At 40.4% G+C, this 18,732-nt stretch overlaps 2 protein-coding genes across 2 annotated transcripts in view; both read right to left on the bottom strand.

Moving 5' to 3' along the window:
* Positions 1-18,732, bottom strand: part of LOC103386273 (contactin-4-like) — a 695,358-nt gene that overhangs the window by 204,027 nt on the left and 472,599 nt on the right. The window lies entirely within an intron of this gene.
* slc41a1 (solute carrier family 41 member 1) overlaps positions 4,296-18,732 on the bottom strand; it is an 18,340-nt gene continuing 3,903 nt past the window's right edge. The window contains exons 3-13 of the mRNA XM_025060314.1: positions 14,168-14,183; positions 11,207-11,328; positions 9,150-9,221; positions 7,638-7,782; positions 7,122-7,268; positions 6,330-6,477; positions 5,894-5,973; positions 5,371-5,490; positions 5,117-5,265; positions 4,805-5,010; positions 4,296-4,752 (exon numbers count right to left, since the gene is read on the bottom strand). Of these exons, the coding sequence (XP_024916082.1) occupies positions 4,825-5,010; positions 5,117-5,265; positions 5,371-5,490; positions 5,894-5,973; positions 6,330-6,477; positions 7,122-7,268; positions 7,638-7,782; positions 9,150-9,221; positions 11,207-11,328; positions 14,168-14,183 (1,185 nt within the window). The 3' untranslated portion in view covers positions 4,296-4,752; positions 4,805-4,824. The remainder of the gene's footprint in view (positions 4,753-4,804; positions 5,011-5,116; positions 5,266-5,370; positions 5,491-5,893; positions 5,974-6,329; positions 6,478-7,121; positions 7,269-7,637; positions 7,783-9,149; positions 9,222-11,206; positions 11,329-14,167; positions 14,184-18,732) is intronic.

The raw sequence follows: 18,732 nt of genomic DNA, 5'->3' as shown, positions 1-18,732 counted from the left end.
GTTCCCACTCCAGCCCTCACGATGACAGCGGAAATGATGAGTGAAGAGTTCAAGTAAAGGAATAAAATCACGGTCGCACACAGGAGAATGGTATGAAATAAAATAATCTTTAATTTCCATCAATTTACAAAGTCCTGCAGGGAGATAGCCTTCCTCCAATCCCAAGGAGGGGAGGGCTTTGACAAGAGCGCACACAGAAAAATTGCAAAGACCGTCGTCCCGATAACACTGCAGTGCATGTATCATTCTCTCTACAACAGTTCGTTGTGTCGTAAAGACTTGACATTAAGAGTCTGAATGAAAAGTCTGGATCTGGGAGTGGATGTTGGCAGCCTGAGAATCAGCACTGTTTGAGTTCAAGGACTCAAGGCCCTTAAGCCCCGAGGTTAAACAAGGCAGTATAGTGTTGGGGGTAAAATGGGTTTAAAAGGCTGGTTATTGTTACATGTGCATCTACCAGTGAGAGACAATCTTCAACCACAGGGACGCGTGACAGTGTCGTGTCCAGGTGTTAGCTCTGTGATCATTTATTTCGATTTTAGACGATGACTCTTCCGGCCCTCGTCTCCTCCAACTACATAAAGTACAATCATCATTACAAAACACTGCATAATATTCATTATTGTATTTTACAATTAGTCTTAATCAAAAAGATAGCTGGGGAGAAATAGCTCCTGATTGGTTACTGAGTCAAGCTGGGATAAGTTAGAACTTTTCTACGCTATGACTTAGAGGGTGGCCCTGCATGAAGCGTTCAAGGACCCTTCCCTAGTAGAGAGGAATCTTACTGGGAATTGTGTGTACAGTACCAGAACCTAAACAGGAACTAACAGGACTCCAGTAGTTCTGGACTTCTCTGCTATGTTATTATTAAAGTGAAATTTGAATGTAAATCTCAGACCTCCTCAAATCAGTCCCATCTCATTGTACTGTGTCCACTGATATACTGTCCTTTGACCTTTGACCTTTTCCAGTCTTCAATTCATTGACTACAAAACCACCGAGTCCTAACTCAGAACAGTCAGTTCTCTTTATTTCAAACCCTCTCACACCAGCCTGGTTACCACAAGGTTTTTAGTTCCTGTACTGAATGAATATAAATCGGTACTAAGCCCTATCTTCAACAGGAACACACACACACAAAAAAATGTTCTCGTGTTTTGTTTTTGTTTTTTTTGCATAGAGGTTATTTAGTGAGTGACATCGCGACTGGTGAGAATGGAAACAAGTCACCGAGTTGCATAGGTTCACTGGGACTTCCCCTGTGTTGTAAACACATCCAGTCGTAGTCAGTAAATAAACTTGAAAAAAGTCTCTTGGAAATAAAAGCCATATTATGTTATTTTACATGTTATTTCAGAACTCTGGAGGGTTACGTGATGTAACATTCATCAACAAAAGTCATCTTTCCTGGACTTTTAGACTTAGAACCATCCAGTGTTAGGTCAGTGTCAGAAACTCTTGTATTAAGCACTGTGCTAATCATTAATCAAAGCTGTAAAAGCTCTACTGGTCATCTCGAAGGAAACAGAACAAAAAAAGAAAGAAAAAAACAACACATCAATGTGATAAAGAGCCTCTGAAAACAACCATATATATAGAATAAATATAATATGTACAATTAGCTTTGTGTGCTCTTTTCTGTTTAAAATAAATAGACAAAGCATAACTTGTCCCCGGTGTAGAAGTATTCACAGCAGTATTTCTTTAACATTTTGAGGCAAAACGCCGGCACCTGGTCAGGCTGAGAGTGGATGATAGAGAGTGACAGACGAAGGGATGAAGACGGTGAAACCAACCGATGTCTGTGAGTCTAAATCACACTTGGTATGTTAGAAACAGACGCAACCTTCTGGGTGCAAAAGCCAAGCCTTAAAAGTGAAAACAAATATATATCCACAAGGGGGCGGACTTGCTGCAGATAACGAGACGTTAGTTTGAAGGGAAGTGTACCTTACTAAAAAAAAAAAAGATTTACTGTCAAAGATTTACAATATCCCATGGTGCTTTGTCTTCAAAGTACAAAATGTTTGAAGACAATGTAGACCTACAGAGAAAGATGATGTTTCAGGAAGAAAGACAAAAGTACTGCAGCCTCATTCTACCAATCATAAACCAGCAGAACACCTTACACTCTGCCTACTTCCAGATCAGGTGAAAAGTGTCTATAAGACAAAGTATCCGTTCTACATGGCTGTACAGTGTTGGGATTCACTTTGGAGACACTGTCACACAAGGCAGTGTTAAACCAGCAACCTCTGTGTTACTGTGAGCTGCAAACACAGACCTACATCCACTTTTCCCCGCTCCACTGGTATAATAAACATTGATGGGCAGACAGTGGAGTTCAGCTGGACCTGGCTCAAAGGCAATATCTTAATCTTTTACAGCAGTACTTCTCAAATAGGGGGACGGGAGGAGGGTACCAGGTGGGCGTGAGGGGCTTCAAATGGAATATGGCACGCATATAGACATAAGTGTACCACTGCTGTAATGCATGAATGATAACAAGCCTGCAGTCACTAGGGGGCAGCAACTCATACAGTGGTTTGTACAGATAAAAATATACACCTTATCAGGTTCTCAACAGTGTTTCAATTCGTGGGGCGCGGGGGTGGGGGGGGGCATGACAGAAAATAATTGAGAACCACGGTTTTAAAGCCAGCCCATGTCTTCTACAAGAATTACGGTTCAAATCAAGTCTGTGTGGAGGACATCTACATGAACTCATCATCCATTTATGTCTCCACACTTTTGAAGGGGATTTTTTTTATCTTGGAATTTCTTCTTAGTAGAATGGCAGGTTGTATCATTTCCCAACCTGCTCCAGATCAGATCCTGTGTTTAATATGGAACTTGTTTCCATTGAGGTTTAGCTTCAAAACTTGATGTTTCCTCTGACTTTCAAGTTGTTCGTTTTCAATACCTTACACATTTGATTAAATAAATGTAACACAGAGCAATGCTTAACAAAGATATGACAATAAACCATGTCAAAGCTGTTGGCCTGAGAGACAAGGATAGTAAAAGAAAAAAAAAAAAACCTTGTTCATAAGGATTCACGACATCTGACCGCTAACCCGAGAGGTTGACTCCCTGCTCACCAAGAACAACAAAGAATCAATGGAGATCCTCCCACAAGATCATTACAAAAAATTAAAATAAAAATCAGAACAATATCAGTGTGGCCTCTGTGAGGACTTTTTCGTGCAGGGCAAGAAAGACTAAATTAAGACCGGTGATCACCATGTGATGGACGCAAACAATAGATTAAAAGAACAATTTTCCCAAACTGTATCTTAAGTTTTAAGATAAGAAATCTTTAAAAAACAATCCCAGAGAGTCCAGGTTTCTATTCTCAGTATGTAAATACCCAGAAGTTGATTTAGAAGTAAAACCCAATACAACATTAGCCAGGAACAGACGCCATGCCAGCTGGACACCAGGGAAGTGTCGTGCAAAGTCAAGTTGATATAACTGTTGTTTGATGTTTGATCCTAAAATTCTGACCATTATCGAACCGACAACTGAGTATCAGATTGAGCCATCCTTATTGGACACTGCAGCTTTATAAACAGGAAGTAAGTCACGTCAGGAGGGTGAAGAGGATGTGCACACACTTGGGCAGGTGTCGGATTCCTCTAAAAAAGTAAAATCATTAACCGATCGATAACCAACCAATGTGTTTAAATACAATCACAGACATGATGGATTAGAGAAGAGAGACGTCCTCTCAGTCTTTCTCACACACACACACACACACTGCCAGAGAGGAGTTAAAGGCCAATCCAATAGAATAAAATAAACAAAGGCTTAAACTGCAGTTTAAGTTTACAGCAATACATTAAAATAAACAAAGGCTTAAACTGCAGTAAAATGTTTGAAAATGTTTGTTGCCCCGTCTTTGTCTTAGGGCAGCTTCAAGTCAGAACAAACTAGAAACGATGTTTCAAAACAGCGCCACCTGGTGGTAAACATGTTGGTAAACCTGTTGGTAGTCATGAAGGATTGGGTTTGGAGCTGATTCCAGGTGCAATTTTTCCTAGAATGTTAAGTTAGTGATTCTGTCCTCTGTGGTTTTTAGTTTACTACTGGTATCGTCAATGAAAGAAAATGTGTCTTACGCTCTGTACGCATGTACAGGATTTAGCACTTGGTGATGAAGCTTCCTAGGTTGGTTTGACCTAGGAAGGTTTTTGCCGTCAGTTTTGTCTTGGTTTCAAGTGTTAAAGGTGATCTTTACAAAGATGAGGGCTAAAGTCCCCATTGAAAATAATGAGGAATGACCTGCTGAATAGAACACATTATATTCATTTATATCAAATACATTATTTAGCAACAATCATAATTATCATCAATAGAATGATAGTAACAAAAGTAGTAGGACTAAGTTATTAGGAGTAGTGGAGTCTGTGGGGCTGGATTCTTCAGGTGCAGTTTGTGTTAAATGGGAGATATGTGTGTGTGTGTGTGTGTGTGTGTGTTTCCAAAGTTTCTAAAGAGGAATACAGACCGTGTTGGGATGCTGGGCAGCTGCTGCTCTGCATCAGTGTCCTGATGTCCTGAAAAAGCCATTCTTCGGCCCGAACGTGTGCACTCTACCATCTGAGCCCTACAGATTAGCCCTTTTGTAAATAGACATCGTTCAGTGGCAGAAAAACACAGAGGTTTGTCACAGGTTCACTGAGTGTAAATCGTAAAAGACGGAGGAGGAAAAATAAAGGCCTATTTCACTTTTGTGCGTTTTGTTTGACGGAGGAGGAAAAATAAAGGCCTATTTGACTTTTGTGCGTTTTGTTTTTTTTTTTTTTTTATGTTATGCATTCAGTTGCCGACGTCACCGTCTCTGTCTCCAATAAAGTAGCGCATGTGGAAGCACAGAGCAAGGAAGCCGGTTCCCAGCAGGTCCCCCAGTGCCGTCAGGTAGGGGATGGAGAAGTTGTCAGGGTCCATGCCTCGGCCCCACATCCAGTGCACCATCCAGTCAGCCAGGTAGAGCAGGATGATCACCTGGAGCAAAACCAGAAAGCAGAGGTGTTTTTCTTTCTTTGGTCTTGTCTAGATGTCCACTTCAAATGTTTGCTTTCCCCTAAGTTCAGTAACAAAGCATGTGTACCTGAAGTAGTGCAGCGACCAAGTAAAAAGTGATGAAGATGGGAGTCAGGGTGGTGTGTCCCCCCCTCAGTGAGTTGATGGTGTAAAGAAAGACAATGTGACCTGGGGCCACCAGGAGGAAGAGTACGCGTGCAGAACGAGAGTTCACAGCTGGGAGGAAGGAAAGAAAGTAGAGAAAAGACAAACAGATTTCATCATCAACGCCATCATCATCATCATCATCATTGAGCGCTCTAGACCTGGCCATTGACTTACAAGATCCAAAGAAAGCTATGCAGGGTGTGGGACACCTCCTGGGAGTCAGGTTGGCATCATTCATGTGCAGATAGGTGGAGATCCGACTGGCCTGAACCGCCACCAGGTTCCCTCCTACACCTAAAACATACACACACACCAGGGTTCAGCCGCAGTTTACTAATATAATCTTTAAGACTCAAAGATGAAGAAGAAAAACAAGAACAAAGAGAAGAAGAAACAGGAAAAATAATATTTCTAAGAGGAAGAAGAAAAGTGATGAAGAGAAGGAAGATAAAGACAATGAAAAAGGAAGCAAGGAAGGGGGAGAAGACAAAGAAGAAGACAAAAAGGAGGGAGGAAAACATAAAGGAGGACAAAGAAGATGAATTGCAGATATTTGTCCAACAGAAAAAAAAACTGAAAAAACTCCAGTCCAGCTTAGATCCATGTAGCTAACATTAAACTTATGACACCACATGGTTGACAGGAACAAAGTTAGGGAGGGAAGAAGCCCATGATAAAAAGCTGCACAGCTCGTTACCATTGATGACAGGGGTGAAGACCGCCATCCCGGCAAAGTTCGGATTGCTGACGGTCTTGTCAAGGATTAAACCTCCGACACTAGAAGAGACAAGACAAGACAGTGATAGTTAACTCCCGTTACAGTCCTGCAAACTGAGCCACGGAGACAAGGAGATAACACAGGACATGTTTCAAATTAAAAACAATTTTGAAAAGTGCCATTTAACATTTTTTTATGCATTTCCAATTAATGGTGGATATTGATATTACAGTATTACAATGTGTCACCAAAACAACAATCAAATAAAAAAAATATATCACACAGTGATCATCAACTGACGGCTTGCAAATACAGTTGATGACCCTTGCTTTACGAAGTCACGTTTCAAAAAAAGAGAATTTTCGCTTTTAACCACAGTTTTTTCAGTCTGACTCTGGTCTAACGTCTGCTGCACCTGCTGATAGCCATAGCGATGATGACGGGCTCCCAGCCGGAGTAGAGGACTTCTCTAGTGGACGGGATCTTCCTGGCTATCAGCACCCACAGAGGACACATGGCCACAAAGACAGAACACACTAATGGGTTGGCGTAGTCATTGTAGTCTGTAATAGAAAGAGAAACAAATGACATAAACCACAAGGAAAAAACTATCCAATTCCACTTTATGGCCCTAAAACTAGTATCTTTGTATGGCAAATAATGTCTTTGTTCACGTAAGCAAGCATGACAAGTAAAACTATTAAATATTCTTCCACTAGGCGGCAGCAGATGGCTATGAAACTAGACATGGTAACTGTTTGTTCATTATATTTCATTACTTTAAATTTTTTGTGATGTATTCGTTTGCTGGTGTACCGTTGGATTTTCCCAGTGAAAAAATGAGCTGTGGCTGAAAAAAAAAGAGTCTGAGCTGGAAATGGTCGATGTGAAAGAATGGACAGCCAGGACTATTTTATTTCATATTCTTAAATGACCAAATATAGAATTTAAACTAAAAATAAAATTAAAACATTTTTTCAAGGGCAAAATGAATATTAACACCTAGTCACGGCCCAGATGTGAGAGGTTTGTGCAGTGGAAGTGGCCCCTAAGCCTGGAGTTTGGAACCCCTGCTTTAAACTATTAGCGTTAGGAATAAAGTTCTCTTTAGGCAGTACAAATGACCGGGAGTTAATACAAGGCCCTAAACTGATAAAAAGAACAGTTGTACGGGTGTGTGTTTCTCTATGTGTTGGACGACTGTTACCTAGCTCCTTGTACAGTCCTGTTGAGATGCCTGCCAGCAGGGACAAGGTGATCAAGTCTCCCAGGCTCGCTGCAATAGGTGTGGCCACGTTGTCAGGGTTGATGCCAACCTTCCTGGACGCAATGATCACACCAATCATAATGAGCCCTGTGGAACATCATGTTAGACATGTAGTTTGGGCTACAACAGGTGAGAGGTCTTTACTGTGAAATGTGTTTCTTTAACAGATTTCATTAAAGTCTAGAAGACAACAAACAACAAAACAACAAAAAAACAAACAAAACAAACAAAGTAATCATGGATGTTTAACGTACATCAAAAACTTTACAGACGGTATGAATGATGAAGTAAACTGTACATCACTATGACGTCAAATTTCTTCAACAACTGTGTTGTACTGATGTAAGAATTGGAATTATTTTATTTTTTAATTATTTTCATAAGTATGTGGATATGAAATGTAGCCGTTCGTTAGCACTTTTCATGGTAAAAACAGTCAATTTTAATGACACCTACCAAGTAGCAGAGAGGCGATGAAGGCCGTGGCCACACTCGACGCACACAGCAGCACCGCATGTCCTAACCTGAAGTGTCCCTCTGGGATCCAGCTGAAGATCACTGCAGCTATGGAGGCCAGGAAGCCCACGACTGTGGCCTGGACCTGGACACGGACGTTATTTAAGTCACATTGTAAACTATATATTTTATTAATACGGCTATAGGGGCTATTTAAGTCACATTGTAAACTATATATATTTTTAGTACGGCTAGTTAATGTTAGGATGGATATTGTCAAAATACTTATTTCTATAAAGGTGAAGACCTGACCACATTTAACCTCAACTGACATTTTAAAACAAAAACCCATGATGACTAATCAAACAACTGTACAACAACATCAATGATAGGACGATATTTCTGCTGCCGCTTGAAATTCAACCTCAACCAAAGGTGATGACCCTCACTCTGGCACAGCATTAGGATTCAGTTGGATTATATTTTTATACATTTTTCTTTGTGTCCTATTTGACATTTTATGCCAAACAATATGCATTGGGAAAAAAATATTTTGTTCTGGTCAGCCCTGCATCTCTGCTATTTGCTATTTGCAAACTGACATGAACAAAAGGTCACATAAAGGTCAATATTTCCTAAATTGAAAATATCTAAATCATAGGTATCAGCCATGAGGATCTGTAACGTAAGTGAGATTTTGTGTGAATTGGAATTTAAATTTAAATGTGAGTCAGATCATAATGTGCTTCTACTGTTTGGAGACAATTCCTAGTTGTATTAGAACAATTGATCTATTGTCACATATTTGGTTAAACATTAACCACGTCTTTCTACATGCAGACAACCGTCCACACAAGACACCGCACATGTGCGATGTAACAGTACACTGACCCCAGACTTTTCAGACTGTTCTGATATTACATAAGTTTATGTCCCACTGGAAACGGCAGAACATGAGATGAGGTGACTGACACACCGAGACGTGATAAGAGTTCAAGCAGATCAAATATTTTGCACATGTCAGGTGCATGTGTACATGTACAAGTACATGTACTTGACATTCCGTCTTTAGGCCTACGGTCCTGTTGGAGTTCAGTCTGTTTGTTGTACATCTGAGTTTAAACAAAGTGAGAGGGAACAAATACAGTCACCTCAATGTGCAAGGAAGATCCTGACTTCATATTAAGTAAAACCTGTAACAAGTTACCGTATATGATGGCTTTGTATGTTCCACCGAGGGAGGTCAAAAAGTTCTAAGCCAAAACTCTACTCTAAACTTGAATAAAACAGCTATATCTCTACATTTCCTACATTATTATGTACACATTTTACCCTACACCAATTTTTCCATCTGTGAATTTACTTTTTTTTTTTACTTCTGTTTTTTACACAGGGTCACACAACCTTCTTTTCTGACCCTGTAACCACCACAGATTTGTTCCTCAGCTGTCCACTACTTATCCAGACCTCTAAAGTGGTGTCAAATAAAAGCTGTGCTCCGGCATAACTCACCTGTATAAGAGCCAGGTTCCCCATGATCATCTTCCACATGTCCTTCGCTGTGTCCATCTGACCAATGTTGGCCTGAAGGACAAAGAAAGAATACACGCAGGTCAACATACAGTACATGTACCAGGTATGGAATGACAAGTCTGTTTCTGGTCAGGGTTTGTCAGAATGAAAATACAACTATCTTTTTTTAACTTAGATTTAAAATTTAAATGTTAAAATAAATTAAAACTTTTTACTGTTTGTGGTAAAAAAAAAAAAGTTTAGTTTGGGTTTGTAAAAAAAAAAGTCATCACAAATGCTTTACATGTACAACTACACTATTCTGTGTGTGTGTGTGTGTGTGTCTCATGTTGGAGTCCGAACAATACGTTATCAGTTCTCTAAACAAAGACACTCTGATCTGATTCACCAGCCTGCGGCCGACTACACTTATCTCATCCCCTCTCTTTGACATGCATGCACACGCACATGCACTGGTGGGCTTAAGCATCGAGTGTCTGTGGCCACGGTGGCTTAAGCATCGAGTGTCTGTGGCCACCGTAGGCCTGTGTGTATGTGTGTCCAAAGCAATGATCCTAATGCTCATTCACAGTGAGAGGACACAAACAGAGGAGCTCCTCTTCCCTTCTGTCCACTAACATTTACATATGCAGAGGGAAGAAAAACATCTGGACACATGAGCACACAAACAGTTCTGTGTGACAGCAGATCTGCTACAGGCTTGTCTCTAAAACCAAGACGAGAAAATGATGGAGGAACAACTCACGCCGAACGATCTCCCATAAGTCCACCATCCATCAACCTATTATTGTTTTCATACACGGTTGACAAACACGTTGATGAAAAGTTTTTCCATCTCATCTAAGAACTTCAAGCTGGAATACCAACACACCTGCTGTTGTTTATCACCTGTTTCAGCAGATACAGAATTTTATATATTTTGTTGTTAATTAATTTAGTTAGTTATTTAGTTTATCTATTTTTTTAATGGTTTGACAGACCTTATTTCTGAGTTGAGGTAAATCGCTGCATATTGTCAGATTCAACCAATAAAACATGTTAACATGCTAACATACGTAAAAAAAAAAAAACCTTTAACAACAAGGTGTGGAAACTGCATTATTTTTCCAGCAATAAGCGCATTAGGAAACTTACAGTGGTTTTTTAAATCAGCTCAGCGTGGTCTGACCAGAGCCAGACGTCACAGAGCTAAACTGATTAGATGGCCCACTGAAGATACCCCCCCCCCCCAACCCCTGGATATTTTGTTCCATTGCATAAACTGCAAATTAACAAAAGCTTTATATCTAGAGAACCTCAACCCCCCCCTCGTCTCCCCTCCCTCAACACTCTGAATAGTACGTTTCACCAGTTTCTTTGCTCTGTGTTCTTTCGGAGGTTTGTCCTTTGTTGTGTTTCCTACTAGGTCAAGGACGTGGCTACACAGAGGTTAGGAGCACAGACTCCAAGTTGGAAAGGAATGAAGGATTAGCTCGGTGTTTTTCCTAAGACCAATCCTCACATTCTTTCCGCTGGCCACTGACAGGTGACCAAACTGATTAACATTCACGCAGCTCTCTCAGCCTCCTCTAACTTAGTACATTACATTACATTTTACATTTACATTTCAGCAGCAAAATAAGTTACCGGAGAATGATGATAATATCAGCAGCAAAATAAGTTACCGGAGAATAATGATAATAATTGTATGATTATTAAAGCCTATTAAAGCAGCCTCCAGAGCCAAAGACATCAGTGATTATGAGTTTTGAGAGGATTTTTTGGTAATAGACACCTCATAAAAGACTGGTCTAACTGGTTATTATAGTCAATTATGATCAAAACAAATGTTTGACTTCTAGTCTCAGAGCATCTATTACTAAAACAGGAAGTAACAACATGTTTGACACGTAAGCAGTGCAGCACATATTTATAACATTTCACAATCACTTGCAAATATACCAGTTCCATGTTTGTCACTGAGGCAGTTTCCATTGATTTGGGCTGTTCCTGAGGTTTACAATGGTAATATCTATGCCTTCACACTGGTCTCTTACCGCTGTGGAAAGTCTGGAGGCCAGCGTCATCTCCAGGTTGCCTTTCAGCCCCAGCAGCGCTGGAACCAGGATGAACACCTCAGAAACCTCAATGAACACCGTCCAATGCTGCAAAGAACATACTTCATATCAGTAACATATAAGAACACACCACTGTACTGGAAAGAAACACATCACACTCAAATAAACAGACTGAATGACTGGCAGAAGGCAGAATGTCTCTGAGTCACAGTGACCTTTCCTGGTACTTCCCATGAATTCAGGAACAGAGTGGGTCTTTGAAGACCCTTGACACACTGACATATTGTCACACATTTTTGACATATTGACACATTGTCTCACATACCATTACTTGAAAATCATTGTCATTAGACAACCACCCCCCACCCCAAAAAAAAAACATTAACATAAGTTTCATTTGCAGTATAATAAGCTTTGCCACCAAGAGTTTAATTGTAACTTGTACTTTGATTTATCAGGCAAAATATCTTTAACTACCAAGCTACAAAACTACAAGGGCTTGTGCTGAAAAACATTTGGACACCCAAATGTGTTAGCAGTTAGTCTTTATTGATAGAGTAGCAACTTTTAGATTGTATTAGTGGATGGGGGTTGATTGGTAAACTGAAATATCCTCTTTGAACCTAATACTGAAAGACCTAATCCAGGTGTACTGTTTATTAGAGCTGCACCAACTGAAATTTTGAGGACAACATTGATTTCACCCGTAGTTTTAATAATTTATTATTATTAATCATTATGTAAACCTTATTAAAAACCCTCTTTTTTTTCTTGAGATGGATGGATGGATAGACAGATAGAGTTGTGCTGCTGAAATGTTATACATACTGTAGACAAACATCTTGCCCGTTCTTTATCAAAGACAGAAAGCTTAGATGACCTTAGATGTCTTCTCCTTTCAGCTGCTTCATTCAGGGATTGCCGTAGTCAATCACCTACCTTCATCTCAACCTATCCCCCCCGACCCCCCTCCTGTTACTAACACTAACCCCATGTCTTCTTTCATTACAGCCATAAATCTACTCTTGTGTTTTTCCTTCATCTCGCTTCCAATACTTCTTCGATCTAAGTCCTCGGCATGTGTCGATCTTGCCCCTCTAACGTTATTCCCAAACTGCTGAGCCCTAGCAGACGGTCTGATCAGCCCTCCTGTAAGCCCAGTCACCACCGATGAGAATCTGACCAACTGTAACAGCTACATCAAGGACACTTTAGCATCAAGAAAAACATTTGCGACGACCACAGACATCCTTACACAAGGGAACTTTGTCTGGTAGTTGCCCCGTATGAGAAATTCACTATTCATGTGCATCACATGCGAAAGCATGTGTTAGTGCTGCCATGTTGTCAGGTCTTAATAGATAGCCTTTAATGAAATTCATGGTTGGTATTCTTAGACTTGACCCGTGATAACCTCTCCCCCGGCTGCTGGCAGGTCCTGGAGTGCTGTGCTGCCTGTGAGTCCCAGTGCTTGTCACTATGGCTGAGTGTTATTGCTCTCTCTGCTCTGCCTCCACTGCAGTTCATGCCATCAAAGCAGGATTGTGGTTGACTGTGGCAACAATGAAAGCCCTTGCTGAAAGTGAGACCATCGATCTTTTCTCCTGTAAAAGTGCTTATCTTTGGAGAAGCACTAGGTGGAGTAAAAGGCAGGGGCAAATAAATAAATGACCTGACGTCGTGAAGCTACACGCCACACTGCATTTCTCACTAACGCAAGGTCACATTTCTGTTTATTGTCTTGATCCTGACTGGGTTTCCACATAAATAGCACTAACTAGCACTGTAGGCAGCAATGACTAGGGCAATTCCTTGTGTGTGACAGTGTTTCATCATGGCATGACCCTCCATACCAGGGTTGTGGGTTCAAAACCAGCTGCCAGGCATGAATCTTACCACTATTTAAAGTAATGTAAAGAACTAACAAGCATTAAGCTAGCTAGCTAATTGATTTACTAAAATCAATCAATTAAAGATAATTTCACATATACTTTTCCTATCAAAATCTATTATATTTATTAAAACAATGATGACTTGTCTTGTTATGGGTCAAAACCCCAAAATGTTTATTTAATTTAAATGTTATTCTGACTACAACTTTTTTTAACGTCAATATCGAAGACAGAACTGCCACACAAAACAAAAAATCACATTGACATGACACGTAACATTTGGGCCCTGTCAAGACCTTTTCCACCCACATGACCAACAAAACCAGACCCATTTATCACCTGTTGTGTGCAGTTAAAAGTTAAAAGTATTATGCAAATAGTTAAGGAGAACTATCAAAAAGAAATATGGCTGCAGGATACATTGAAAGGACAAAGTATCTACTGCTATCCCAGGTTAAGATATACAATATTTTTTTATTATTTTTTAAAAATAGCAATCTAGGTGTACTTGGATAGATTATCAGGATTTCCAAATAACTGAAGGACAAAATATACTACTACTACTACAAATAATAATAATAATAATAATGATAATAATAATAATGATAATATGGCACTTTGGCCCAGAGGGAATGTCTCTGTCATTGGTGTGGAACCCCAGGGTTCACCTTCTGGACAAGTTCGAATCCCAGTTAGGGCGGTTGGAACCTTTCAGTGGACTCACCACCCACAGGAAGGTTCACGAGGGGCTGGTACGGTGCAGTGTAAATTGGGTGGCGGTCAGGGAGACTGCTGCCCCCGCGATGAATGGATGGATGGATGGATAATAATAATAAATATCTGGACGTATTGTCGTCATACTTAATAGATACTTTGGCAGTTAAACAAAAATGGGAATAAAAGTGAAGTGTGACACCAAAACTTCAGTGTGGGTTAAACCCCTTCTGTCTATCCCCTTGCTGTCACCAGGCCAAGTACTGCTCTGTCCCACAGCCAGCTCCTCAGCTTGGCTCTCTGCCGTCTGCCTACCCAGCAGCCTTCTGAGCACCTCTGTGAGCACTCCTCTCTCCTTTCACAGCCACATGCTTTCAAGCCTTTCCTCTGTCTTTCTCTACTTCTGTCTCACTCCCCGATCTTCCTCTTCGCCACCCCGTGGTGATATATGTTGTTGTCTCCATGGAACACTGGCTCAGAGCCAAACTAGTCCTCCTTCCCTCTTAATGGCAGCCTCCTCAGTTCTAAGAACTCAGGAGGAAGACCTCGGCACTTGTGTGTACAGACCTATAGGAGCTCTGGTATGCAAGCCCCACAAGGGTCAAGTTGCCCAGTTGAGTAACATGGCCCCATTTTATTTGTGATCACTGTACTCGCTGTACCATATGAGAGGCTGAACCCGATGGCACAAAACATCAATGTCAACCTCAGTAACGTCACAGTTGCCCCGCCTGGAAGTGTGTGTTCCATTTTTTTGTCGCAGCAGCACGAATAGTTGGGATTTCTGCATTCAACAGCGGCAGTGGATCGCCTACACCAGGCCTGGTCAGCTTTTTAATCCAGCCCGCCAAACTTTTCCACATTATATAATACATATAATGCACATAATGCAATACCTACGTTTCCCCAACAGATGGTGTAAAAAATGCTAAAAGCATTTTAGCCTTTGAGCATGACTTTTACATCTCATTTATCTTAGTTCACACAAACGCTCCCTTAATCTGCCCCTGACCCTGACTGAGTGACAGTGTCCACTCAGTTTATCAAAACAGTCCAGTTCCAGTTATACATATGTGAATGAGAAAGATGTAATCACTTTCATATGTATGAGATCCAAGCTCAGCCCAGGTGACTTTGTACATATTATGAAGAAAAACTGTGGTTTTTGGTCTGTGTATCAGTTTCTACAATATACACCAGACATAATTCATTAGTTCATTAGTAAAAAGACTATCCATCTGGTTGATAAAATAATAAAAGGTTAAAGAGCTACACAGATATTACCACCTTAGGCTGAGTTATGACCTGCTGATGTCAAAGGTTAAGCTGTGTGTTAGTGGAGGGCATTGACCTCTGTGACAAGAGGAAGTGTAGACAAGCAGTCTGGACTCTCCAAAGATTCCTAAGTATCTTGTCAAATGATTAGCCAAGGCTTGGTGCAACACAAAAGAAATCCCAACCATCTATCCCTTCATGACTCACATCCCACCACGAGTGCCTGTTATGGCATGGGTTGTCTTCAGCAATTAGACAACACGTGGTCAGTGATTGTCAGTAAAATCTGACCAGTGATGTGAACATAAGCAGATAATCAGCTGAAATGTCTGTGTTTTTGTGTCTTCTAATCCTGTAAACTTTCGTCAACCCATTTCAACCCGTAGTTGGAAATATGACTCCCTCTGTATCACACTCTGGTTTCACTATGGCTCCCCCAGTGGAATACAGGAGAGTAGATGTGGTCAGAGGAAAAACTGCCTGACCTGCAATATTGTCCCGGCCCTTAAAATCAGCATATGTACTATGATTTCCTGTTTACTAGTTTATATCGTCTTCTTTTTAAGTCCCACTATTTCGTGTGAGTTAAGAGTCTAAAGACACTATGAGACAGACAGGCTAACACTGTTAGCATTATTTCTCTTATACAGTATGTCTACAAGATTCTTTCTGGTGTAAATTGCGCTTTAATGGCTAACTTATGGCTAAACTACACAACCTCTGGCTTAAGTTCCTCCACTTCCAGTAGTTTAGTCTTCAGTCTAAGTAATCTATTGTTAAATTATACATCTGGTCAGGTTAGTATTAATTTCACCAAATTTCAATTAATGTTTTGCATAAAAACATTAGTTTAGTTTTTAGTTAACATTTGAACTTTATTTCTACAGTGCATTCCTCGCAAGATTTAAGCAATTTTTAACCATTTTACTTTTAAATTATTCATTCAATACACAATAAAATTGATAAACAATGTAAGCCTTAAACAGATTTGATCAAATGTAATACATGAAGGAAATTGAGTCTTCAATCTTTAATCTTTAGTACGAAAGAGGAGATTTCTTTAATTTGGACAGCCCTGTCATAAAGAAGTCACTTTCTAATTTCTTTATTTTTGTTCTAAGTCTTCTAAGTCTTTCCTCTTCAAAAAAAACAAAAGAACAAACAAACAAAAAATAATAACTGGAGTCCAATATCAGGAGCAAACAAAAATCTCAAATTAGTCCTGTGTGTTTTGCCAACTCAACAATCAACAGTGAAGAGAAATGGGAGACGTATGCCACGCAGTATGTCTTATGACCCGTCACATGTCTCCCAACTCTGTGAGGCCGGGATGCTGGCATTTAAAGGACAACTGCCAATGCACGACCTTTACGACACATACAGTATATAATATTTAAATTTAGGTACCCTGGTCACTCCCACTGTCCGGTCTAATGTTTTTATGAACTCAGTTCAAAGCTGAGTATGGCTCCTTCAACCGCCTCACAGGCAGGCTCTCCTCCAAACTGGTTAAGACAAGGATACCAGTGGCCTCGTGATGTTGGACTGACAGTTTTAGGTCATTCTGCTGCTAGTGCTACCAAGTCACACAGCAAAACTATGCAGACACCTCACTGTTCTATACCAGCCCTGACTGTCCTTTTTGGACCAAACCTTAGGTGGGAACTGGGCCAGAATCTCTCTCTGTCTCCCACTCTCTCTCACTTTCAACCTTTTCCAAATTATAGAATTTATTTATGTTATCATTATGCTCCTTCCTTTTCACTGCAATACCCACATTTCCCCAATAGATGGAGTAGAAATGATCAAAAAAAAAGACATTTTAGCACTTTAGCCTTTATGCATGACTTTTAGATAAATGTCATTTAATTCTGTTCACATGAATGCTCCATCTATCTGCTCCTGACCCGGCCCCTCTGTTCAATTGAGTCACCATGGCAGCATCGTGCACGATACTGTGCACAGGTGATACTCTGTTTCTTCTGGTTCAGATCTACTTTTCCTCTATGTATATTTTCCAGAAAGAACTACTAAATGTGTTTGAATAGGATGGGATCTCCTGCATTAAACAATGGTGAGCTACAGTGAATGGCTTATGGACAGCCACCTGCCAAAATCTGTGACCAATGTTTTAACTTTGTTTCGTTTAAATAAACTATGATAAATGTGTTTGCCAAATAATGAAGTATACCAAACATAAAATAAAATAAATTCCTGAATTCCCTGTGTTTATGTTCGACATCCTATAGGAAAGTGGAAAGGAAAGTGACCTACTGACCCATTGTGACACAACACACCACACCACACAACCAAATGTGACCTCTGTTTTTAACCCATCACCAAAGTGAGCAACTGGACTCGTAACTGAAGCCTTCCGGACCCAAGTCCGCTTCCTTAACCACTAATCCACCACTGCCCCTATATTTGTAACACTGGATTTTTCTGTGAACTGCCCACCAACTGATACCTGTTGGGGTAATGATGAGTTTAATTCATATCAATTACAACAATTATCAAACCTAAATGAAACCCATTTCATGTCTATAGGAGACAGCAGGTGAAACCAGGGCATAGTTCATTCCCACAGTCATGAGCATTGATGAGTGGAGGGGTAGAAGTGGCCCAGTACCATGTGTATCTCCTGGTTCTTGGCCTCACCTCTGAAGGAATGGTGCACTGACTGTTTTGGAAACTGTAGTCCCCGCAGCAGCATGGTGCCTAAGTTGAGGCAGCGTGAAAACTTTTTTGACCTCAAACCTCTGCATTCCTGGTTTGGTAAGAATACCTAAGCACATTGTAATGTGAGGCTTTTGAAATCACAACCCAAAGTATTTTCTTTGCACTCTCACTCAGCTGTAGCCTTCTGCCATTTCAGGTGCTTAAAAAAAAACGAAAAAAAAAAAAACCACTCCAACTTGTTCCCCTGATTGTCCCTCTCTTTTACTGCTGAGTTCCTGGGGTCTGCAGCGCTGGCATCAGAATGCATGTACACAGTGTGCCTGGACTTCTCTCCTGGCAGCCTCACACTTCCAGCTTTATCTGCATCACAAGCTGACTTTAAAGTAGTATATGACTGTCAGCATGACTCTGGCCTGGGTTTCTAATCTTAATGCACTTTCAGATAAACAGTGAAAGAGGAAGCCAGGCAGTGATGAAGATATGTGTCATTTCAAAAAGAGCAGGCTTATCAATGGTGACAAACTAACAGCTGCCATGTCACGCATAACCTTTTCTTAAAATCTTTAATCATACACTATTATGCCAGCTAACTTTTAGTTTTGATTTGCTGTGGCTTTTGTGACAGTTTCTAATGTTTTTCTTGAAATACATCTTTCAGGCTTAACACAAACCCTGTACATATAGCACAGTAGGTAAATGTTGATCTTTTAAGGGCTAAAGAAATTTGCCAAAGGTGCGTACAATTACAGGAAGTCTAACAATACTCTGCAGCATCACTGAAAGGTCCCACAGTCATTGCCTAAATAAAGAGGGTTGAGGTGTTGGTGGAACACACTTCCAAGTCCAAAATAACTAACCATCAAAAATCTGAATTACACAGAGCTTAATGACCATAAAAGGGTGTGACAGAACACAGAGAAGAAACTGTAACAAACATACTTAGTC

This window comes from Cynoglossus semilaevis, chromosome 11 (genome assembly GCF_000523025.1).
Source record: "Cynoglossus semilaevis isolate Cse_v1.0 chromosome 11, Cse_v1.0, whole genome shotgun sequence".
Classification (NCBI taxonomy): Eukaryota; Metazoa; Chordata; class Actinopteri; order Pleuronectiformes; family Cynoglossidae; genus Cynoglossus; species Cynoglossus semilaevis.
The sequence above is the reverse complement of the archived record's forward strand: the minus strand, read 5'-3'. Positions and strand labels throughout refer to the sequence as shown.